This window comes from Protopterus annectens, chromosome 9.part0, assembly GCF_019279795.1.
Source record: "Protopterus annectens isolate FY-2018-M chromosome 9.part0, PAN1.0, whole genome shotgun sequence".
NCBI lineage: Eukaryota > Metazoa > Chordata > Ceratodontiformes > Protopteridae > Protopterus > Protopterus annectens.
The window spans coordinates 1,367,428,744-1,367,455,178 of NC_056743.1; the positions used below are offsets into that span (position 1 = coordinate 1,367,428,744).

At 38.7% G+C, this 26,435-nt stretch overlaps 1 protein-coding gene across 2 annotated transcripts in view; it reads right to left on the minus strand.

Annotated features, from left to right (window-relative positions):
* LOC122812081 (gamma-aminobutyric acid type B receptor subunit 1-like) overlaps nucleotides 1-26,435 on the minus strand; it is a 2,214,644-nt gene that overhangs the window by 394,879 nt on the left and 1,793,330 nt on the right. For both annotated transcript variants that reach the window (XM_044084349.1, XM_044084350.1), the window contains one exon: nucleotides 26,010-26,180. In XM_044084349.1, coding sequence (XP_043940284.1) covers nucleotides 26,010-26,180 — 171 coding nt within the window. The remainder of the gene's footprint in view (nucleotides 1-26,009; nucleotides 26,181-26,435) is intronic.

A 26,435-nucleotide genomic window follows, 5' to 3' on the forward strand; every position in this document is an offset into this window, starting at 1 on the left:
AAGAAGTCAATATTTGAGTGCCCAGCAAACTCACCACAGACTTTCTGTGTCTATGCATATGTGTGTCTATTTGTGGGTATGTGGGGGGGGGGGCATATTTGGACAATACAGAAACACACACATGTACAAATGTCACATTTTTATTTTTGTATGGCTTTATTACCTTAATAATGTGATAGTTACTGACTTGTTACTTCACTGTGTGTTCTGTTTAACAAACTTTAATATTACAGAGGTAGCAGACTACAGATTACTAGTAGATTTATCTGCAGTTCACTAGCACTTCTAGAAGATGAACTTGCATAACAATGTTTACATACGCAAAGACTACAAAAGTGTAGCAAAAGAGACATAAGATCCTCACACACACGCGCGCACATTTTTTCCACATACATTTTCAGCAATGCCTTGTAAAACTTTTATGAAGAAAAGCATTTGATTTTAAATTGCTTTAAGCTATTGAACCTACTCACATTTATACAAAATCTATTCTGAACTATAACAACAAAAAAAATAAATAAATAACACTTCTCCAAGATATACAAGTACAATCAAGATTTATACTTTTTTAACTTATCTGACAGGGTTATTTATAAACTGAAGTCATTTTAGTTATGTAATTGTCAAAAACAATCAGTCCAGGTCATTCAGTAGAATGCGTGCTGCTTGTGTTAATTGTCCAAACAGAGTTGGTCAATTGTCATGATGGTGAAAAAATATGACTCTATGGCAGTTATGACTACTAAGAAACAGACCTCATTATCAGCTCATTAGCATGTCTCTGAACTGAACATTAATGTTGTCAGGTCTGAACGCAATTGTATACTCCTCAGCATATACATTGAATCAGCTAGGACATGCCCCCTGCATATATATATATATATATATATATATATATACACACAGACACACACACACACACACAAAGTCTCTCCCACACATTTCCCACTAGTACAAATACCCACAGCCATTCATCAGCAAGCAAGCCCCCCTTCCCCCACCTATACGTGATCATGCTCATGGAAGCACATAGTCATGCACTGGCATGTACAAGCCATATGCCACACACACACACACACACACACACACACACACACACACACACACACACACACACACACACACACACACACACACACACACAGACACGTGCATGCACACATCTGGACTCCTGATTCCTTATCTAACTGCCCTAGTGTAACTACACACATTTGTCCAGCCACATTCAAGCCCCTACAGCCACACACACACACACACACACACACACACACACCCACACACAAATGCACATACACATGTACACATATACACACCATTTAAAACCACCCATCCCATCATTTTTGTTGACCTTACTCACTTGTATGAGTACTCCTATATAAGTGAATGGGTGGTAACTTTTTCCCCTGTCCACCACTGCACATCTAACCATATGTAAGCCCCTATTCTCAGCCTTACACATCACATTACCACAATTCCTTTCCCCAGTGATACCCTATTTTACTAGGTCCAGAATTTTCTTCTTCTTTTTTTTTTTTTTCACCAACCAGAAAAAAGTGTCTATTTCCTTTTCTGATCTAAGTCGTTTAAGCACTTTTAGTTTTATATAAGTATCTTGTTGATATGTAAAGATTATAGCTGCTTTTTGGCATAGGCCACCTAGGGTGCCCCTCTAGCATAGGCACTTGTCCAGTATTTTTTGTAGTACAGAAATGTTTTTTTTTTAAATGTGTTGAAGGAAGGCAGGAAAAAATGAAAACTAAGAAAAACTGTGAGAAAAAGGAAGAGAAACAGTAATCTGGATGGTGTAGAAAGACCAGGATGTGGGGTACTTGGTGGTGTAGGGGGGTGTTGTGCCATTTTGCCTACAGCACCAGATGACCAAAGGTGGGCCCTGGTAAGGACTGACATAATCTGCATTGATATTTCTGCATGTCAACATTTTCTAATGCATCTGGTATTATACATGTACACACTCCAAAAGAAAGGGGTGAAAAGAACAATGTGATAGTAACCACATTTACAATTTCATTCATATTTACTATGATGATTTTATTGCACAAAAATAACTGAATAACAATGAAATTCCAATGACTGGTGCCAAGGTCATTACCTTAAACTCAATGCAAAAAATGTATTGTCATCCCTTTCAGTAAGAGTAATGTTCCTGCTAACTACCACATCATTAGCAACACCCTAAGTACGCATTCAGTGTTGACAGACCTGGGGACAAAGGTCGACAACCTTTGATTCCACACATCCTACATCTGCGTGATTCTAGCACATTTTTCCTTTCTTACTGCTTCATATTTTATTCAAGTTCATACAGCTGAATTATAAAGCTAATACCTTGCAATCTGTATCATAGCTATAAAATGGTTAATTATGAGCATTAGGTCATTTTAGTTATGACATTTTTGGCATGCTAGACATGAATACTGTGTTTTTGTCACTCTACAATGCCCATGAGAATACAGCTAGAAATGAATAAATTGCTCGGTATGTCTTTCCATTAAATATTTAAAGGAAGAACCATATGGCTGAACTGTCCAGATTTTTGCCTCTTAATTTTGATTTGTTCCTTAGAAAAAAATCATGATTTTTCTGGCCAATCACTGAGATCTGCAGTCACTAAGTAATAACATACATTTGTGTTTCAGGCTTCAAGCACTTCAAAAATTGAATGCCAACACACATCCTGTTATTCTAGCACCTGTCTGGGTTTATAGGAGCAATATTTAAAATCTCCCCTATTTTTGGTCCAATGCCCCCCCCCCCATTATTTTAGGCTTTGTCCAGAATCCTTTTGCTAAGAGGTTGAGAGGTATGAGTAACATCAACTACTGACAGCAGATCATAGTTTCGAAGAAGAGTGATGTCACACTATGGTCTATTTTCAGTAGATCCTTAGGATAAAAAAAGAATCAAAATAAAAAATAAGGAAGCAATATGTGCAGATATGTTCAAAGTTTTGTGTCAGGTATATCTAAACCAACACTATTTAAAGTGTTGAATACTGTAAAAGAGAAAAAGCTGGGAATAAGATCTTACGAAGAGTGAAGCAGCAAATTACATAGAAATAGATGGATTTTGTGGGAACTATACATGCAAATAATGTTCAGCAGGAGGAAGAGGAGTGATATTTAAATTAAGGCAGGAATTTTACAATTTATGTAATGGATTAAATGAAAGTTGTCTTAAAGAAAGCATATATATGTATAATGTATGCAAATACAACATGGTTTCCTTTCTATTAATGTATATGTGACAGTGTTTCAAAGTCTTAATTTAATAAAAGTGCTTAAAAAGCTCTTCTCAACAAAGATGAACAAACCCAAGACTGAATACTAACCTTTCACAAGGATAGGAAGTGTGACATTCAGTAATAAACACTGTAGCCAGACATCGCATTTTACCAGGTTTCACATAAGTTTCTAGTAAGATATACAAGGCGATTCTCTGATACCTAGCTACTGAAGTTTTACATTTCCTGGTAATTCAGGTATGTACTCTATGACATTGATCCTGCATATTATTGTCATGAAGTACACACAAGTCACATTCCATGGACTTTTCTGGAAAAATACATTTCACTTTCCTAAAACAATGCTGTGCATCCTTTTCATTTGTCATTTCAAATTAACATATATCCTCAGCTGGCTTCTGTTCCTAATACTGATCAGCCTTTCAGGTATGCACTGATATCCATGTGTCACAAATGATTGCCACCTAAGGCAGACCTGCTACATTTCTCATCTTTGTATGGCACAGAAATTAATCTTACACCTGACAAGAGCCTCACATATGTTCAAGTTTTAGGATGCTGTGTGTCCTTTTAAGGGACAAATTCTAATAGAATGAGTTGCATATTCAGACTGCATGCCTGTTATGTATAAACAGAACATTGTAAAGAATTATGCTTATGTGGCTTTTCAGATTCCTGGCTCAATCACTAGTCTGATCTTGATTATAAACTAGTTTTGCTTGCTTATGGATTGCAAGCAACATCATAAGCTAATGTTTGCAATCTATAGGTCATTTGTTCTGTTTTTGCTATGTAACTAGATGAATTAAAACTGCTGTGGCTTCCACCATGGTATAATGAAATAAATTGCTTTGGTATTTTCAAAAGCATCTTGTTACAGTCTTTCTTAAAGGGCCACAGAGCCATGACTCTGGGCTTGCTTACATTCAGCTACTTGATAATAAATTGCTCATTATATAGTAGCCTTAGTATTACTATTCAATGCAGTGATTACTCATAATTATTTACATGTTACACACAGTAAGACAGTAAGTATACTGAAAATGTATTTGGTCCTACTGGCTCTGATATTGCAGTGCCTGCAGAGACAGAGAAAAAGACAGATTTATTATTATTATTACTGGTAGTAGTAGTAGTTATAGAAAATGGATTTTCCAAGTTATAATGACCTCAGATGATAATATGTAAGTAAAAGATGTTTTGGGGGGGGGTAAATTCCCCATGCCTGTGTGCAGGGTGTGGCATGGAAGCATTAACACTTATTCTGAGCTTCAGTGGGTGATGTGTGTGTTTGAGAAGACTGTTTCTTTGAGTAACTCGATTAATCCTTACAGAAGGAAACATTGATGTAAGACTTTATTTACTTATTTTATTGCCATTTGTTTACCAGGAAAGGTCGAATGAGAAGTGTCCTTTCTAAGTGTAGGCCCAGGTAGTAAAGCTCCTCTATACAGATATCATGGATACTGTTTGCATTGTTTCATCATTTACAGTCTGTATCAGTCACGAGCAGGCAGTTTCATTGTTTGATATCCTCGACATCAGTTACATCATTTATAAATAGGTTCACTTAAAAACAACAGTTACATGGATTGTATATGACTATCTATCCATCTATATATATATATATATATATATATATATATATATATATATATATATATATAGACATACAGATGTAAATTTTTTTAACACAGAGAGGTATATGCAGCGCAATATCACCAATATGCACAGATTTTCAGGTTTTATGAAGAATATTATAAAGACTTTAAAATCTAGGACATAGGAAGATAAAAGAAAGAGTTAGAGTAGCAAACAGAAAGGGAGGGGTCACAAGGAACAAGTAAGATAAAAGAGATAAGATGACAGAGGACGGTATTGTTTTTTTCAGCAAAGTTATAGCTTGAATTCATATAGCCATATTAGTACCTTTTTAAGAAGGTGTGGTACAGATGCAGTATTATACCATGACCCCCCCATTAATATTCCAAAACGTGCACGCTGATTGGTCAGCGTGCACGTTGTAAATCGACTTATACTAATGGAAAAAGGTCCGGTCGCCCGGACTTTTTCCATTAGTATAAGTCTCTTTTAAAACACTGTCTCGCTATGTTAAAAGAGTTTAACATAGCGACACAGGTTTTAAAAAAGCAACGGAGATCTCCATTGCTTTTTTTAAAGCTGTCTCGCTATGTTAAACTCCTTTAACATAGCAACACAGTGTGTAAAAAGCAACGGAGATCTTGCTTTCTCCGTTGCTTTTTTTTTAAACCTGTCTCGCTATGTTAAATGGGTTTAACATAGCGAGACAGCTTTAAAATAAGCAACGGACATCTCCGTTGCTTATTTTAAAACTGTCTCACTATGTTAAACCCATTTAACATAGCGAAACAGTAAAAAGCAATGGAGATCTTGCTTTCTCCGTTGCTTTTGGCCACAGCTCTAATGTACTGTGTAGGCATGCGCAGTACATCAGAACTGCCGCGGATACCAGACAGCTGCGGAAGGGCAGCAAAGAGGCATTATACAATGCCATTATTTAAGAAAAGTAATTATTTCTTTTCTTAAATAATGTCATAGTATAATAGCAATAACCCACTTCTGGGTGAGGGTAATGTGGGATTTACCCACGGTTGTCTTTGTTTGGTCCCTCGGCTTCGCCGACCAAACCATGCCAACTGTGGGTAAATCCCGCATTACCCACACCCAGGCGTGGGTTATTGCTATAATATTTACCTATCAGGAGTTATTCAGTTGTCATGTAAATTCTTTCAGGTTGCAGACTGTCCTGAAGTGGAGTGGATGGTATTCCAGCTATTAGCGATACAGTGTGAACATAGTAAGTATCCTGCACTATTGTTGGATTTAGTAATGGAGAATAATGACTTGTCAGTGGAGCAAAGAAATATCTTAGTAATGAAAGATTAAATGATGGAGTGAAGAGATGGGAATTTTTTTCAGTTTGTAGGTTGTAAATAATTAAGTACTGAGGAGAATAATTTAGTTTGAGCCAGTTTAGCTGCTTTATGGAGAGGCAGTGATGGGATCTATTTTGTTGGTTGGTTGCAAATTTTGCTCCTTTATTGTAGCATTGTTCTAGGTTGGCTGATAGAGACGAGTTAAGATTGGTCAGGACTGGAGAGGCATATAATAGGGTAAGGAGTAGAAAAGAAGTGGCTATGTTTTGTTTAGCAGGCTCAGTAAGGTAGTATTTCACTATGTAGAGGCAGGCTAGTCATTGGTGTGTCTTCTTAATGGCTTGCTGAAGGCAGAGATCAAAGTTCAGGTAGTCACCTATAACCACACTTATTAATTTGGTGTGGGATACCAGTTCTATATTGATTTTGTTGGATGACATTATATTTAATGTGTTTTTTGGAGAGAAGAGGCAGCTGGGGTGAACAGTAGTAGTTTAGTTTTTATTTATTTATTTGGATTCAGAAGGAGATGTGACTTGTAAAGCCAAACGTCTGTGGAGGAGAACAATTTCTGAGTGAGTGTTTGGACCATGGGTAATGTCCTAGTTGCACATATTATAGTGTAGTTATTGGCATGTTGTGCTATGGTGGACTCTTTGGCTGCTGTGTTTAGGTCAATGATAACTAAGTTGAACAATAATTGTTCTACGATGGAGAATTGTGGAAACCTGGTGGAAATGAGAAGGAATGAGGAGAAATCATTTATCCATTTCATTACTTGAGACCTATTAGTGAGTAACTACAAACCCATTAAGTGAGGAAGGTAATAACCCATAGGAAGAGAGTTTAATTAGTAGATTATGATGACTAGCTGTGTTAAATGGACAGATCCAGAAATAGATAGGGCTGAGGTTAGATGACCTGAGTTTCTGTGAACCTTAGAAAGGCAATGGTTATACTGTGATTGGGTCTGAAACCATGCTGTGAGGGAGACAGGAGGTTATGAGAAGTAATATATGTAGTACGTTGAGCACGACTACATGTTTGCATGATTTTGGATAAGGGTGAGTAAATGGTGATTACTCTTTCTGAAGCAGTATGGATTTAAACCCATGGAACTTCTAAGTTGCGGTAAAATATAACATCAGATTATTTCTAACTTCTGTCATATAATGAAAGATTTCTATAAAAGTATCTAAGTTCTTACTCACATAGACATATTTTCCTATTCATAGTGTGCACTGTAAGTCCCTGGACAAGCCTTCCACCTTTTTCACATCTGTATACTATGTTACTGCTTGCCTTTAACAGTTGGGACCATCCTGCACTGAATATAGCACCTGCAAATGTAAAACTTCAACCCACAACATGTATGTTTTATTTTTTATGTCCTGCAACCTGTTTTCAACAACCTTCAGCTGTACTGCTGTAACCCTTAACTCTGCTCTTGGCAAGGACGCCACCGGGAAATCCTGCATACATTTACCTTGACCCTCCATTCTCAGTTTCTGTTTATCTATTATTATTTAACTAGACAAAGTCCTAAACTGTGCATTACATCAGCCCACACATTGCCTGACTAGCCTTAATTGTTACCAGTGTGATAAATCAAACACACTATTATTTTTCATTGGGAACTACACACTTACCTTTTGGTCATTGGAAAGCTGTACTGATTGTTTTATTTTCTTTTACTTCTGCTGGCTGTCCTTCTAGAGGTTCATCTCACTCTGTTCACTCTAACTGCACTCCCCTACCATACCCCCAATTCCCACCCACCCCCACTTACCCTAAATTTATACTTTATGCATCCTGTGCCCACCCACTAATTATCCAATCAACCTCCACCCACTCACCTCTCACACATACTGTTCCCTCCTCTCACACCTTAAACCACTCCCCCACTCTTTTAACCTCACTTTCTCCCTACACTACACATTTACAACACTCCCCTGTCCTCTTTCTTCCAGTACCTATCAACCCCTCATCCAAACCCTCCCTAACCATGTTCATAAATTTGATGGTAACTTCGCTGCTACTTCTGATCACCTCCCTTACATCTTATCATACTAACCTCTATTATCTAAAACCAACACCTACCTTATCCTACCTCAATAGCACCCAGTTTACCCCTACATCATCTTCCATCTCTCCCTCACTACACAGTACCTCATTTACTCACCTGTTTCAATACAAAATATTCAGACTAACCCCACCCTCTTTGTTAGACTTAAACATATTACTCAAAAGTGCTTTGCTCCCAAAACCAACTCATAAGTTACTATCCTCTTGCTAGCAGGTGACATCCATCCTAACCCAGGGCTATCTATATCACACTCAGTCTCTGCTCAAACAATCCACCCCCCCAACCCTACTAACCACTAATCCCATCTACACTGCATCCCTAGCTTCCAATATCCCTACTCCCAATTCTCCCAAGAACTTATCTGTTCTAGCCATCAATGTACAAAGCCTATTGAATAAATTTACTGACCTTCATGCTTGGATCTCAGATTATTCCCCTCACTTACTAGCACTATTAGAAACTTGGCTTAAACCTCATATCTATAACTCAGATATTATACCCCCAGCTATAACATTTACTGACTAGATAGACCCACAAAAATGTGGAGGTGTAGCAGTCCTATACTCTGACCACCTGACCTTATCTCCCCTACCTGTTGCTATACCTGACTTCCACCCAGCTGAAATCCTAATCATATATTGCCACCTAAACAACTGCAAAAAGCTTGCTATTGCCTCTATTTATATCCTATCTGGTAAGAACATCCCTATTATTGAAAAAACACTTTTGTGGGTGTCTCAAAACATAACCTTTGAAACTATCCTACTAGGAGATGTAAACATTGATTGGAATACCATTGATAACACCTCCCCTGTCCAAACCATCAGTTTGTTTGACTTTACTCAGCTAATCACTACCTCTACAAGACTAAACATTAACTCCAGTTATGGCACAACACTCGACTGGATCCTGTGTATCAACCCCCAGCTCTACCAGAACCCTAGAACACTTCCAGATGCCCTGGGTAATGATTTACCCATCAGTATACAAAGATATACTCCCCAGCTAAATAAATCACATCTACACAAATTCTTCCATAAGCTCACTGACTTCAACCTGTTCATTCAAAATGACAGACTTTCTTGTATTAACTGGTCTAACCTACACTCACTTCTTCTTAATGATGCTGTACTTGAATTCAATCGAATCTTTTTTGGCATTCTCGACTCACTAGCATCCCCTCGCAAAATACGAATATACGAATAAAATCAAACTATGCTCCCTAGCTCAGTAAAGAAACTTGTACACTAATGCACAAAAAAGACTCTGCCTGGAAAACATGGCAAAAAAACAAACCCCCCACTCACCACCAATTATTTAAAGAACTAAGAAACCATACCAAAAAACAAATATATAATAATGAGAAATCATTATTTTTCAAGGCACAAACCAATCATCAATCAACCCCAAAAATTTCTGAAGAAATATCAACTAAATCATTCATTCTTGTAAACCTCAAACTCCCAGGTTTACAAGAATGAAGGATTTAGTTGATATTTCTCCAGACCAAGACACCGCCTCTCTCCTTATCTATTTTTTTAATGATACCATTAGCAACCTGACAAATGCCAACCACCCCCCCAAAAAACACACCTCCTCAAACCGCAAATAAAGAAGCATGTTTCTCTCTCAACCCTAGCTCTACCTCCTATATAAAGTCTCTCCTTCTAAAACTTAAACCATGCCCTTCCTCTGCTGAAATGCTTTCCCCCCACTTTCTCAAACTAGCAGCTAACATTATTGCCTATCCAGTCACAATACTTATTAAATAGATCTGTTAAAGAAACTACTGTACCCAAAATCTGGAAGTCTTTCACCATGACCCCCCTTCAGAAAGGTGTCAAATCCAATGATCCCTCAAATTATAGACCCATTGCTATACTTTCCCCACTATCCAAAATTCTCGAAAAATGCGTACATAACCAGATACTGAAATTCTTGATCCAAAATAACCTCCTGACTCCTATCCAACATGGGTTTTGACCAAACCACAGTACCTCCGCAGCCCTTCTATCCTTTACTCACACTATTGCTGAAGCTAGGGACAACAGCAAATTGGTCTCGTGTCTGTTCTTAGACCTTTCTAAAGCATTTGGTGCAGTACCCACTTCAAACTACTTAACAAAATGGCTAACCTAAATCTTTCCAGCTCAACTTTCTCTTGGTTCTCCAGCTCTCTCACAGACAGACTACAGTCAGTCAAATGACAGTCTTCCTGTTCTACTTTTTTACCCATACACACTGGCATATGCCAGGGCTCTGTCCTGGGATCCATTCTTTCACTACCCTCTCTACCCTCATACACAATACAGGCAACTCTACTCTGATTACATCCTGTAACTCAATCTCACAATTTCAGACACATACACAACAATCTTTCTTTTCAGTTAAAAGCTGGCTAAATGAAAATCAGCTTATTCTAAACCCTAAAAAAACAAAACTCTTCTCTTTCTCCGCATGGCCACTGATCATCTTCAGCTCTCCTTATCATCATTAAATAAAACCATCATTAATGTTGAAACTCACAAAATTACTAGGAATGACAATTGACGACCAGCTAAAATTTGACTTGCACATCCAGCAATCGATTAAGAAAACTAATCAAAAACTTGGTCTACTATATCACAATAAAAATTTCTATCCTCTGACTCCAGACGCTCCCTGGCCTGACCCCATCTCCTTCCTAGCCTCCTCTATCGAGCCCTAGTTCTTACCAACCTTCGATCCTGTCTGCTCTCCAAACTTGAACAAACGTACAATAAAATCACAAAATTTGCAGCTAACTTACTTCATCCTACCCACATTGCCTTGCTCTCATTAAACTACACTGGCTTGAATTTCTTCATCATCTCAAAAAACCCACTGCTTGTCCCTCTCTTTCCAATCTAGTCACTTACTATACCCCTTCAGATCACTTACACAGTACTGAAAAACTCCTTCTTCAAACTTATAGACACAAAATGAACATTAGCAATCTCTTATATAAATCCTCCATAACAAAATTCTGTAACAACCTCCCTGCCAATTTGCATAGCATTGCACAAACTAACAGCTTTAAAAAAGAACTAAAACACTTTCTCCAGAAAACTTGGTTATACCCCTACCAGGACCCTATCTAATCCTGATTCTAACATTTGTCTCTCCCACTTTTGTGCTGTAAGTTTCTTACTCTATCCTACTTAGGAAATGCTCTTAAGCTACACAATTTGTATGAATGTATCATGCTTATAATTACTTATATATTTTTATGTCTCATTTTCTCTTTCATACGTTTATCATTATAATTACTTTATTATTGGGTATGTTTCTTTATTTTTTCTTTACTTTTTTCATACTTATACAAAATTGTGCAATCTTTATTTATATGTATACTGTGAAATTGACTTTGTTACTTTTTGTGAAGCCTATTACTTTAAAATTGCAATTATTTTTCTTGGAGCTTTTCTCCTCGGATCTCCACTGAAAATGGGGCTGTGCTCAGTTGGACTAACCCGGTTAACAAATTAGAAATATAAATAAATAAATATTATAAAATAATGGTTCACATGTAACTATAGGGCAATCAGTCTGCAGACCATTATAAGCCTAACCAATAAACTTATATTGAAAAAATTAAAATTAAAGAAATTAAAAATTCCCACCATGTTCAAGAAAGCAAAACAGACTGGGGACAATTGGTGGCTACTCATCCAGTTCTAAATCTTTATCATGAAGGTGACAAGGTTTTGTCTGATATGTACAGGCTGATTGTTATAGTATTGTAGTAAACCTTAGAATATGAATTTGTCATGTTAATGTATTTTATTAATCTGCTGATGGATATTTAGGTCCTTTAAATGAGTATTCAAGAAAACACTTGCATTGCAAAGGAACATCAAGACAGATCACCACGAAGAAATGATAAGACTGAGTATAGAAAGAGAGTTGGTACTATGCAAAGAAAACTGAAGGTCCTAATGACATTGATTTTCTAGGTAGGAATGTTGAGTGATATTTTTCGATATGATATGCTAAAAGGGTCATTAAATTCAATAACAGGTTTGATGAGTGTTGAGTAATGGGGAATCAATACTTATTTGGATGCAGAGGAAATGCCATTCAATATTAGTTAGAGGGATACAGCTCTGGCTGTGAGCCAAGTGGCCTTTGCTCTGTTAGTGGCTGAGGTGCTGAATAGATGCCTGTGTGCTTCTTCCAAGTTGGGGGGGGGGGGGTTGCAGCATGGCTGATTTAATAGCTCTAGTGATGATACTGGTCTGTGATAACAAAGCAAACCTCAGCATGGGGCAGGCAAAGGAGGACACTTTGGCACTACAGAATACCCACCAGAGAGCACAGACCAGCATGACAGTGGGAGATGAGGCTTAACTAGAAAATCCCTGTGGAGCTATACTATGAGAACACCAGCTCCTCAGCTTCACCTGACAACAGCTGGGCTTTTTCTATAGGTGGCCATTTCTTCTTTTTATCTAGAGGGATGGGACCCAATTGAAGTAGTGTTACTTTGGTATACCCTCAAAGTGGCAAAGAGAAGCAGGGGCTATGGTGGCAGCTAAATTACTAGAACTCAGTGGCATGCTGACAAAAAAATAAATAAATACATAAATAAAATAATTTAAAAATTACTATACAGACACAGTGGTTGAAAAATGTTAGCAGCAAAAGTTCCTAGACTGCTTATGAGTGTCTCTTTAGAGGAGTCTGTCACCTGTATGGAAGGATTTAGAACTCTTCTGTTTACCACAGTGAACTATACTACATTTTTTTGCATTTAGTTTCAGACATTTGTCTTTGTAACAGTTACTGAAATATTCTAACCCAATCTGGAGGATGAATTGTCTGCCTGTGGATGAATAACAACACCCAGCTTCAGCTGTCCAAAAAATTAAGACAACCATAAACTAAGAGTATTGGCAATGACATCTGAGAAACAGATGCTAAACAGGACCAGGCCCAATACAAAGCCTTACATCAGGTGTATCATTGTTAACACTTTTGCTTATAGAGGTGGCAACTGCAACTCTAATGATGTGGGTTTTATTAGACAATCAGTATGCTATCTACCACACAACATATCAGTTTACATTTATATCCACAGCTCTATCCATAACACCTGCATGGAGTCTTGTGTGAAAGGACTTGGCCAGGTCTAAAGAAATTGTATCCATCACATATTACTATCCACTGCTTAAGTGACATTACCAAAGAATCCAGCAAGACTAAGGAGTCAAATTTGTATAAGTCTAGGGCTGTGAGGTTATGAATGTCAAGATTAATGAAGTCTGATGTAATATGTTTCACAGCTTACCATATAAAGTAGTGAGATCAATGAGTCTATAGATAGCAGAATTCATTGCTGGGCTACTCCTGTGAAAAGGTGTAACATTGGCTGTTTTCCAGTCTTGGAAAATGTAACTCCAGGAGAGGCTTAGATTTAAGATGTTAACTAGGTATTAAGATAGGCCACATTCAGTACTGATAATTAGACAATGTGGCATATTATCAGGGCCCTTTTTCTTTTGAGAGTGCTAAGATGACTTTTTCCATGTTAATTATACTGGATGGCTGAGACTTCATAATCTGTGGAACAGTGGAGTAAAATCTGCACTGAATTTGTCATCTAGGGAATCAACCATTTCCATTAGGTCGAAGTGAGATGTATTGTTGTGGACTAGCTCTGAACTTTGCTAGGAGTTAGTGACTAAATCCCTATAATGGTTACAGAAGGATTTATAATTTTGGTTTTAGGGGCTATTTTCAGCACAGCTTTGAGCTTCTTAATGGTATCCTTAAGCTATTTGCTGCATTGTTTAATTGAGCTCATAAGATGGGTAAAATGAATAAAATGGGACCTCATGTAAGTATTTAGCAATCCATCTATCCACAACATCCTCGTTTTATACCCTTGTTTATATAAGTATTCTACAACAGGGGTTTGTTTTCAAATTTCTCATTATATATAGTGGAGACAGTGACTGCTTTATCAATACAGCTGTTTAAGTGCAAGTAGAAGTTACAGGCACAGACATCATTTGGACCAACAACAGCACAGACTAGAGCCAAAGATGGAGGTGCTTCCATCTATGCTAGCAACCGCCATGCCTCCAGCTTGGTTAAATGTGATAATACCATGGAGCTCATTCATGTGCAAGCAGGGTAGCCAGATGTCCCTATTTGAGTGGGACTGTCCTGGGATTAGCAGCCCGATCCCAAGTCCCGCACTGCCGGATAAAATCCTGGTGCAGCCTCTGCTTTGTTTTTATTTGATTGGCCCATATGCTGTTATATGAACAAATAAAAAAAATATCACAAAACAGAGCTATTTCTGTTTAATGCGGAACTGCAATGTTCTGCATTAAAGACCTTTTTTTTTTTTTTTGCTCTTCACTTAGTGTGAAAGACCTTTTTTCCCCCCTACATGGCCCATCAGAAATCTGGTAACCCTGTGTGCAAGTCACTATAAGTAAGGTCCCTCACCATATAGTGGCTGTCTACATGTCACCATATGTGCCCTTAGAGACTTTCAACTCTTACTTAAACCTACTGGAGACACTCATCATCCAACCAAACTCCTTATTAATTGGTGACTTTAACTACCCCTCTCTAGACAGGGAAATGTACACTGTCCCAAACTCACAGGCACAATGCTTCCTGGACTTTAATAACACAAACACCACACTGCAGATATTGCATGCTCCAGCTAGAGGATCAAACATACAGGATCTGGTACTCACCAACATGGGAGATAGTAGCACCTGCCTACTCAGTGTCTCTTCCTCACTAGTAGGGTCAGATCACAAAGCTGTCTTATTTGAAGTAAATATCAAACCAGAAAATCCAGCTAATCCAGTAACAGATAGGAACTATCCAAAGACAAAGTACATCCTATTAAGTGACCGTTTGTCAAAATTCAAGGCTTCCCCAAATCTGAGACTTCAGCTACCTATGCAGAATTATTCACAGAGTTGCTATACACACATGTGAATGGCTGCCAAGAGGCTGCCATACCTACCAGAAATATACCCAACACAAACCCTAAAAATAACCCCCACTGGTGGAATCCTCACCTAAATAGGGTATATAATAAAAGAAGAAAACTGATGGCCAAAATCAGTAAAAGCAGCTCCCTTAAAGACAAGTACTCTCTTATACAACTAAACAAAAAATGAGAAGTCTAAGTCCAACAAGGCCAACTATGAGTTCAGGATAGCCTCAAAGGCTAAGGACAATCAGAAGGCCTTCTTCAGGTAAATCCAGAACCTTAACACACAACAGTGTGCTGAATTGGAAGTGGACAGTGCCAACTAAATAAATCAGGAGGACATCGCAAATCTACTAACTGATAAATTCAGCTCAAACGTCACCTGCCACCCCTCCAAGCAACACCAGATGAAAACCACTCCAACATACTTCTCCCAGCTATCAGTAGGGATCTGGTATGGACAGCACTTGCTATAGCCAAGAACACTGTCTCCATGGGTCCCAAGAACATCCCTGGTTGCCTACTGATCAGTCTAAAACATGACCTATTAGGACCACTTGTGACACTCTTCAAATAAAGACTTGAAACATTCTACATTCCAAGGGAATGGAGCACCATGGCATTCTTCCCCCTCCACAAGGGCGGATCAACAACCAACCCAGGAAACTACAGACCCATCGCTCTAAGAAGCCTCATATGCAAAGCCAGGGAACAAATTATCATGGAAATGACAAAGAAGGACATTATCAACCTATGCACACTGGACCCTTCCCAGTCTGGCATTGTTAAGATAAGGTCATGCCTACTTAACCTGGTAGACTTCTTTGAGAGGGATACCAAGGCAACGGACAAGGATAAACAGTGCAGACTACATATCTTGACCTGGCTAAGGCATTTGATACAATACCTCACTCAGACATTGTTGACAAGCCCTCTGAGCTAGTCATAAACCTTTACATAACTCATTGGACTGCCAGATGGCTCAAAGATAGGACCCAAGAAGTCAGGATAGGTGAGACCACCACCATCAGAGACTGATCACCAGTAGAGTACCCCAGGGATCCATGCTGCACCTGTTCCTGTTTGTCATCTACTTTTTAGAAGTCAAGGCTAATGTTAAAGGCCTCTGGTTTACCAAGTTCACAGATGACTGTATCAACGTGGGAGTTAGTATAAATATCTCCAAGACACAAACAATTTGCAAGTGGGTTTAACACAGATAAATGACTTTGCCAAAGTCATTGACTGAAACTTAATACCAAAAATGCCTTATAATGCCCTTTGGGAAACTGTCAATGCAAGTTAATTACCCCATCAATAAAATGCCCCTAAGAGTCAACCCAGTAGTAAGAGATCTGGGAACATACTGTATGTACACAACAATCTGGCCTTTGACCAACATGTAGGTAAGATAACAAGAAAATCATTCTATATCACCCAACTTATAGGCAAGAGAATGGCATCCAGGACTTAGGAAGTTATAGTACCACTGCACTTGACCCTTATCAGACTTGTCATCAAATATAATGCCCCTTTGGCAAGTATCCATCTGGAAATTTGCAACAGTCAGATTGTCCATAAAGATTTGTCATCAGGACAATTCAAGGCATGAATACCCTGCCCTACACTGATCGCCTAAAGGTTACGTCTCTACAGTCAGTCTCCTACATGCTGCTGAGAAATGATCTGTGGCTGGCTTACAGGGCTTCCTCAGACCCAGGCTTGATGGATCTGTTGCACATGCACACAACAAGCAGCACCAGCACCACAACCACAAAGCTTTCTATAACTATGTCAAGAATCTAAATGGCAATGCTCAGATCTGCTCTGAGCTAAAACAGAATGGCATTAAATATACTGATTTGAAGGATATTGCCAATATCCTGGCAGATCGATTCAGTCCCAACTTCACCCCCCTCTCACCCCCTAAATGGCCCATCTCAATACCGGAAGATTGCCAAATTCCAGTAATAACGGCCACACAGGTACAAAACACACTCTCTAAAGCCAAGAATACAGCATCCATGGGACCAGATGACATCCCAGGCTGTGTACTACATGAACTACAATATGAACTGGCACCTCACCTAAGTGTCATGTTTAATCATAGCCTCACCTCAGGTTTCATGCCCACTGAGTGGCGTAGAGCTACAGTTATCCCAATCCACAAAAAGGGATCCACCTTGGATCCTGGAAACTACCGTCCCATCAGTCTGACAAGCCTTATCTGCAAGGCCATGGAGCGTATTATCATGGAACTTATAAACAAAGACGTTGGCAACCTTCAAACATTGGACCCCACCCAGTTTGGGTTTGTGAAGGGCCGATCTTGTCTCCTGAACCTGATTGACTTCTTTGAATCAGTCTCCAGAGCCATGGACAAGGGTAAGGTGGTCCACACAGCCTATCTAGACCTTGCCAAGGCCTTTGACACCATCCCCCACTCTGGAATCATAGATAAACTTACTAAGTTGGGCATTAATCCCTATGTCACCCAATGGGTTGCTAAATGGCTTACTGATAGAACCCACACTGTAAAAGTAGCCGACTCCAAATCCAGCTCCAGACAAGTGACAAGTGGAGTACCTCAGGGTTCAGTCCTGGGGCCGCTCTTGTTTGGCATCTACTTCTCTGAAGTACAGGTCAACACTAAGGGACTCTGGCTAACAAAGTTTGCAGATGACTGCAAACTGGGAGCCATTATTGAATCCCCAAATGATGTGGATACTCTACAAAAGGGCCTTACAGAAACAGATGCTTGGTGCCAGAGTCATGGGCTCAAGCTCAATGCCAAGAAATGCATTGTTATCCCCTTTGGGAAAAAACATGTATCCATGAATTACCATATAGGTGGCAGTACACTAAACACAGAAAGTGTGATAAGAGACTTAGGGACACAGGTGGACAGTGGTCTCACCTTCGATAACCACATCGCCACAACAGTCAGGAAATCCTTCTATGTGGCACACCTCATCACGAAGGGCTTTTCATCCAGAGAAAAGGAGGTCATTGTCCCACTGTACTCATCCCTCATTAGACCCATTATAGAATACAACGCCCCATTTGGTATGTACCTCTCAAGACATCTGCAACAACTGGAAAGGCCTCAGAAATACCTCACTAAAAGAATCACAGGCCTAAAGCAGATGCCCTATGCTGACCACCTTAAAAACTCCAGCTATACTCTGTCATATCATCTACTCAGAGGCGATCTCTGCTTAACATACAAGGCCATGTCAAACCCAGAGCTGTTGGACATGCTACACTTAAAGAAATCCCAATCCCTCAGAGCTACACGCTCCAGGGATCTAAACCTTGTCATCACAATAAACAAAACATGCTGGAGGGATAGGTTCCTGACCCAGAGACTCCTCAGACTCTGGAATAGATTGCCCATACATGTAAAGCAGAGTGCCTCTTTGGACCTCTTCAAGAGGAACCTTGACGATTGGATGGGAGAAAGGAAATTCACCCCAGGGATCACGTCAGTCGCCCTGCTAGACAGGGGTCCAGGAAAGTAAATAATGTGGGAAGAAATAGCCAGGGAATTGTTATGGCTAGGCTTGTATAGGCCCTAGGGCTGATAGCCTAGTACCAACCTATGAACCTATGAACCAGTAACACCAGATCCAAGGATCTGAACTTCCCTTTTGACAAACAGAATGGAGAGGCAGATATGTGTCTCAAAAGGTCCCCCCACTATGGAAGAGAATCCCACCTATGTGAAAGAAAGTTCATCCCTGACTCTATTTAAAGAAAACCTTCACAATTAAACAGTGAATCAGAACTTTACCTCCAGTCTGGCTCCCATGCCCCTTATGGAGAGAATCCTTCAATAAGAAAAGTGTTATCCTAACACCTCACAAATTATTAGTTGCCTGCATACTAACATGGCCTCCACCCTTGTGATACTTGTGACCTAAATGGTTTGGTGTTCATAGATAGATTTGTGAGGGCTCTAGTGGTCATTAGCCTAGTGTCAACCTATGATAATTGATTTATGGTTTGTTATTTCATAAGCTCACCTATTGAGACCAAGTGCTAAATGCCATAAGCCAATATAGACAGTTTAATGCTGAAATATTGTCGTCTCCACCATGCTTACAAAGATACAGGAGGTACACCAGAACATGGCTAATAATAGCTGTATGATGTAACACTATAGAGATGAAAAACACTTCTTTAGCAATAGTTTATATGCATACTGGTGCTGTCTGTTTGTTCGTTCTGCATTCACATGGGTTTCCCCCTTATGATTCACTTTCCACACACACTACAAAGACATGCAATAGGTGGAGAAGGGACAATAAATTGTATGTAGTTGTGAGTGTTATACAAAAGAAAGATCTGGCAACCTATTTCTGTTTCTCTCCTTTCACTTGAAAACCTCACAGATAGTGAAGGCTATATGCGGGGTCACTGTAGGAGTCAGCAGTGACCGGTGACAGAGAGAGTGAGTGGGAGAGATATGCATACCTATGCCTTTGCAGTGCTACATTTGTTGGCTTCATGAACTACAAACCACATTGTAGTCCAGTCCTGGCTTTATCTTTTCTTTACGTTATGTGTGTGTATACCCACACACACACACACATATATATATGTGTGTGTGTGTGTGTGTGTGTGTGTGTGTGTGTGTGTGTGTGTATTGAATATGAAAACCAGCAGATAGTTTTAAGTTTATATTAAGTTTTCAAGTTAATATCAGCTGATGTTTCCAGATGGAAAATAATTAGAAGTACTTTCAGAATGAAATGAAAGAAATCAGCAAGCAAGCAGGATAGGCATTATACAGGAGAAGGAGACAAGGGTCACTAATGCAATTCTTCTCTCAGTCTGTAAATGGATTACTAAAAATAATTATGGGACCTATCCAGGTTTAAATAATATGTTTGAATCTGTCATTCAAGTACATGTACATCTTCTGAGTTTAATGATTACAGAAGTTGCTTGAGCGATGATTTATCTAATGATACTGCCATTATTAAAACACATGGATTACATTTTTGAAAGTTTGTACTGACTTGAGCATCAACCCATTTCGATGTATACACTAATGTTTGTGAAACAGAGTTTTTCTTCATTAAATAATGAATGGCCTCAGAGGGAACAATACTGCAACAATCATGTCAGTCCAAATAACCAATGACCAGCAGAGTGGTGCAGCGGGAGCGTGCTGGGCCCATAAACCAGAGGTCAATGGATCGAAACCATCCTCTGCTATGGAAAGGGTAGAAAGTTTCCCACTCCAAATCCAGCTCCAGACAAGGGACAAGTGGAGTACCTCAGGGTTCAGTCCTGGGACCGCTCTTGTTTGGCATCTACTTCTCTGAAGTACAGGCCAGCACTAAGGCACTCTGGCTAACAAAGTTTGCAGATGACTGCAAACTGGGAGCCATTATTGAATCCCCAAATGATGTGGATATTCTACAAAAGGGCCCTACAGAAACAGATGCTTGGTACCAAAGCCATGGGCTCAAGCTTAATGCCAAGAAATGTATAGTTATCCCCTTTGGGAAAATACATGTACCCATGAATTACCACATAGGTGGCAGTACACTAAACACCGAAAGTGTGATGAGATACTTAGGGGTACAGGTGGACAGTGGTCTCACCTTTGAAAACCACATCGTCACAACAGTCAGGAAATCCTTCTATGTGGCACACCTCATCACTAAGGGCTTTTCATCCAGAAAAAAGGAGTTTATTGTCCCACTGTACTCATCCCTCATTAGACCCATTATAGAGTACAACGCCCAGTTTGGTATGTACTTCACAAGACATCTGCAACAGCTGGGAAGGCCACAGAAATCCCTTACTAAAAGAATCACATGCCTAAAGCAGATGCCCTATACTGACCGTCTAAAAAAACTCCAGCTATTACTCTGTGGCATATCGTCTACTCAAAGGCAATTTCTGCTTAACATACAAGGCCATGTCAAACCCTGAGCTGTTGGACATGCTCCACTTAAAGAAATCCCTATCCCTCAGAGCCACATGCTCCAGGGATCTAACCCTTGTCATCACAATGAATGAAACATGCTGGAGGGATAGGTTCCTGACCCAGAGACTCCCCATACTCTGGAATAGACTGCCCATACATGTCAAGCAGAGCGCCTCCTTGGCGCTCTTCAAAATGAACCTTGACGATTGGATGGGAGATAGGAAATTCACCCCGGGGATCACATCAGTTGCCCTGCTAGACAGGGGTCCAGGGAAGTAAATATTGTGGGAAGAAATATCCAGGGAATTGTTATGGCTAGGCTTCTATAGGCCCTAGGGCCGATAGCCTAGTACCAACCTATGAAACTTTTCAGCAGAATTTGTAAAATGAATGATTAAGTTACTGGATTATCAGCTTACATATGAATAGATTAGTGACTCCTCAATTTTATTACAACAAATGATACCTCAGAGAAAAAAAAAACTGGACTTGTTTAATAAGAAACACCTTCAATGAAAACAAAAACATTACAGGAAGGAATGCTGTACCTTATAATTTACTTTGCTAAATGAATGGCTTAAAAGACAATCAATGTTTTACTTCACTCATAGGAAATATGAAGTAATTGTGAATTGTTACCATTTAAACCTTGTCAGTAGCCAATTCTCAGACTTAACTTCTTCTACTGAGGTGGGCCAAGCCAATATTTGTGAATACCGATCGTACAGTTCCCATGTGAAGGAAGATAATGTATTATACTGCTTAATTTAAAGCCAGAGTCTATTCCAGTTATGGAGAAAATGTTGTGTAATGAAGCTCTCTCTCCATCTTGCTTTATTTATCTGCTGGTGAAGATTTAGATCTCTTGTTCTAGTATTTGTGGGACTATTTGAATTGTAGAGAAACAAAAGATTCTGGACTACTGGGTCTCTAGTTGGTTAGAAGACAAGGCACAGATCTTGTCTAATGAGTCTATAAAACATTGAATAAAGGGCCAATGATTCCACTCTTCATTGGTAGCTTAGGGTTTTTAAGCCAGTCATCTTCTTAGTTAGGAGCCTCTGGAGTATTTCTGCTTGCTTGATATGTCTAGTGAAGTACACCTCAAAAGGGACATTGTATTCAGTAACCGGCCTAATCATTGATGAATACAATGGGACAATCACCTTTGTGGATCTGTAAGGCATCCCCTTGATGATCAGCTGCATTATGTAGAAGGACTTCCTAACATATCTCTCAGCTGTATAGATTTTCGCAGAATGTCCAGATTTTGCCTCATATTTTTGGTCTGTTTCACATAAAATTATAATTTTCTGGTACATTGTTGGTAAATCATTGAGGGTTGAAGTCAGAAAATAATTATATACATTTGAGTTTCAGGCTCCATATCCTTCAGAAAATTCTTGTTAATGCAAAACCTGTTGTTTTATCAACTTTCTAAGTTTGTAAGAGAAATATTCAAAAAGTTCCCTATTTTTGTGCCTTTGTCAGATTTTTTGCTGTAAGAGGATGAGAGGTATGCTTCCTAATTACTGTTGCTGCACAATGATCAAATGAGAAGGAATTATCAACCCAATTACCAATTTGTTTAACAACATTCTCATTTTGGAGAGGATAATGCCTCTGTTGTATGCTGGGGGGGGGGGGGGCTTATCAAATGCAATATATTGTAATTAATTTAATCCCAGTTGTAGCACACCAGGAGTTTACAAGTCATTTGCAAACATGTTTAACAAGACATGCTTTGTCATCTGGAGATCAAAAAATTAAATGACAAACAAAAGGGATCCCAGCAGAGAGCCCAGTGGAGCACAGATGATCACCTTTCTACTCTTTGATGAGGCACTTGTTTCCATCATTGTATGGTATTTGTCCATTAGTAAATTTGCTATCCATCTCACTCTACAGGAATCTATTTATATTGCATTTAACTTATTAACTATATTACCATGAAGTATAGTGTTGAAGACCTTAGTCGGGTCAAGCATGGCCATTAGTATACACCTATGAACCTATTGCTAACAGCTTGTGTTACTGTTTCAAAGAAGGTAACCAGTTTCATTATACAGTATCCACCCTTAATAAAGCCAAAGTGCTGCAAGCCTGTTGAGATGTTTAATGTTGTAGTTAATCAGTTCACTTATAATATGCATACCTGTTGAGATGTTTAATTTCATAGTTAACCAATTCAGTTATAATATGCTCCTTACTCTTTAGGCTGATAGGCATTTAATTCCTACAGTCAGTGTTGGACTACCCTTGTGTAGAGGCATCACCACTGCTATGTGCCAAACTACCAGGATGATGTCAATGGCTAAAGTCATGTTAATTAGTTTAAGGAGTCTTTCTGACAGGGTTTCCTTAGTGCTGTTAATTAAACAGCCTGCTAACTCTGTTCATCTTTAGGACTCTTAGATTTGGTGTTTACTTTAAGGAGTTTAATTTTTTATTGTAAGCCTTATTTATTTAGGTAGACAACCAAGGAGGTTTACTTTTAAACATTCTTTTATATTTAGATCTGCTAGGTACTCTCAATTACATAAATTAATGTACGTGGACCCAGAACTCTTTTTTATAGTTTCCTGTTGAGGAGATATCTGAGTTATGCTGGGATAAGTGCATTTTCAACCTTTATCTTAGAATTTAATGAACTTTCTACAGTGGAAATTCTTGAATTTTGAAATATTCCTATCCTCAGTTTCAGAGGCTTACTTGAATGGTAAATACAAATATCTTATTTTCCAGTGAATAATCTGATTTAACTGGGGGAGGGTGATACCAGGGGAAATAGCACACGAAGAAGCTGTATTTATAAGAATAAGGTCAAGAATAGTATGCCCTTTAATATGTTTGTAAAAAATCTGTTCCAAAATGCTGTTGTTTATGAAGCCTAAGAACTTTTCTGTGTATTCTGCATTTGAGGTAAAGGTGCTCCATTTAATTGATGGGTAATCACAAACTTGGGATTCAGAAACACTAAGACCGAGATCACTACCAGCCCTCCTCTGTTTTCTGTGCATGTGTGATGAGCTCCTCTGATCATTAACAGCAAATATAGCTTGGCAAGTTTGCACAACGAGTGACTGCAGTTGCAGCAAAGACTGCAGGAACAGCATGTGTTCCTGAGTGCTGCCTCAGGAAAGTATGATCAGCAGTGCTCGCTTGTCCACCAGGAGTTATGAGGGTGGCAAGAGAAGGATGGTACATGGTAGTCCTACAGGTTCATGAGGCATGCCTGCTGATTTATTTTTTGATGTAGTGATCTATATATGTATATAATACATGTGTGCATGCATGCATGCGTGCGCACACACACACACACACACACACACACACATATACATATATATATATATATATATATATATAGATGCAGATATATGTATTCAGAACAGACCTTGTTGAATGTAGAAAGGGAAATAAGATTAAGCTAGGACATAGAGGAGGTAGTAGAGTCACACAAACAAGCATATGGTGACATGAGTAGGGATGTGGAAGACAATAGATAAGGGGATATGAAATGCACAGATTAAACGTCAACTAACCAAAGATAAAAAGAAATTAAAACAGCACACAATGGTTGGGATGCAGAAACGTACCAATATTTTGACCAAAGGCAAATACTACAATAATAGAGTCTTACCACTGTACCAGTACTATAATGCATATGTAAGGAAACAAGCACTCTACCATAACAATGGTGCCTATATGAAGCAGAACCCTCCTCACTTAGATTGCTCAAATCACTTCATTTACAGGTTGAGCTACAGAAGCAATGAGCCATACAACATCAGCAAAGCAAACAGTCAGTAGTAGGTGGTAATACAACTGCAGAATGAATGAAAAAAAAAGCATATAACCCTCATGGGAACTGAACTCACAACCTTCCATAATTAATGCACAAACTGTTTCATTTACAGGTTCAAATTCTGGAGAAGTTAGATAAACACCATCAAGAAAGCATACATCAGTTGATTGTTACACACTTGTAGAGTGAATGAAAAAAGACAAAAAATTACAAAAACCCTCTCCATTTATAGTGCACAAAGTGTTTAATTTATAGGTCAAGCTATTGAAGCAGTGAGAAAAACACCAGTAGGTTAGCATATAGCAGTTTATGGTTACATACTTCCAGAATGAAAGAAAAAAACAACAAAAAGCATTCAATCCTGAGGGGACATCAACCCATTCCTACTTACACTGTGCAAAGTACTTCATTTACAGGTTCAGCTACCAAAGCAGTGAGATCATCTGTTTTAGGGAATCACACACAACAGTTATTGGTTATACACTTGCAAAATAAAAGGAAAAAAGCGTGCAACCTTGAAGGAAATTGAATCCACAACCCTTCCTACTTAGAGTGTGTAAAGCAATTCAATTACAGGTTGCAGGACAGAAGCAGTGACACAAACAGTATTAGGGAAGCATTTTGCAGTTGGTGGTTACACACTTATGGACAAAAAAAAAAAAAATAAGTAAAGTAAAATAAAAAGCATAATCCCTGAAACTTGAACACAGAGCCTTCTTCACTTACAGTGTACTAAGCACTTCACTTAAAGGTTGTACTACAGAAGCAGTAAGACAAATAGCATCAGCTAAGCATGCAGCCTTTGGGGGCTGCACACTTGCAAAATTAACAAAATGCACATGACCTTGGTGGGGGGACAGGAAGTACAATTCTCCCCACGTATAGTGTGCAAAGCACATCAGGTTATTTATATGTTATGTACATAAACCAAAGCTAACTGGAAGTGGAAAAAAGAGTTGTCCATACATTAATTTTAAAAAGAAAAGAAAGAATGCAGATTTTATCTTACTGTTGTGAAGACTTCTGTAGTTTGCTGTATTGTGGCAATCTTTGTCCACCGCCATTTTTTGAAGAGTTGAACACGAGCTGGATTGTGAAGTGTGGCAGAAGGGTGAGTCCGGAAGAAGGTTGGGAACCTTTGTCTGTTGGACAGTGCTGGAGAGCTGGATCCATAAGAGAGCTAATCAATCAAAGCAAAATACAAATAAAATAGTCACATTATTCTAGTTCTGAAAACAAATTATACTTTAATAAAACAATAACAAGTATGGCACTGTGTTATTAATTCTAAGCAAAATATGTGAACTCAAACAAGAGATGCCTTGTGAGAAAAATACATAATGTCAAACATAAATCTTCCATAAGTCTTAATAAAATGGTGTAAATCTGTAAAAACTTAAAATATTTTCAGATAAAAATTAAATTCTTTATTTAT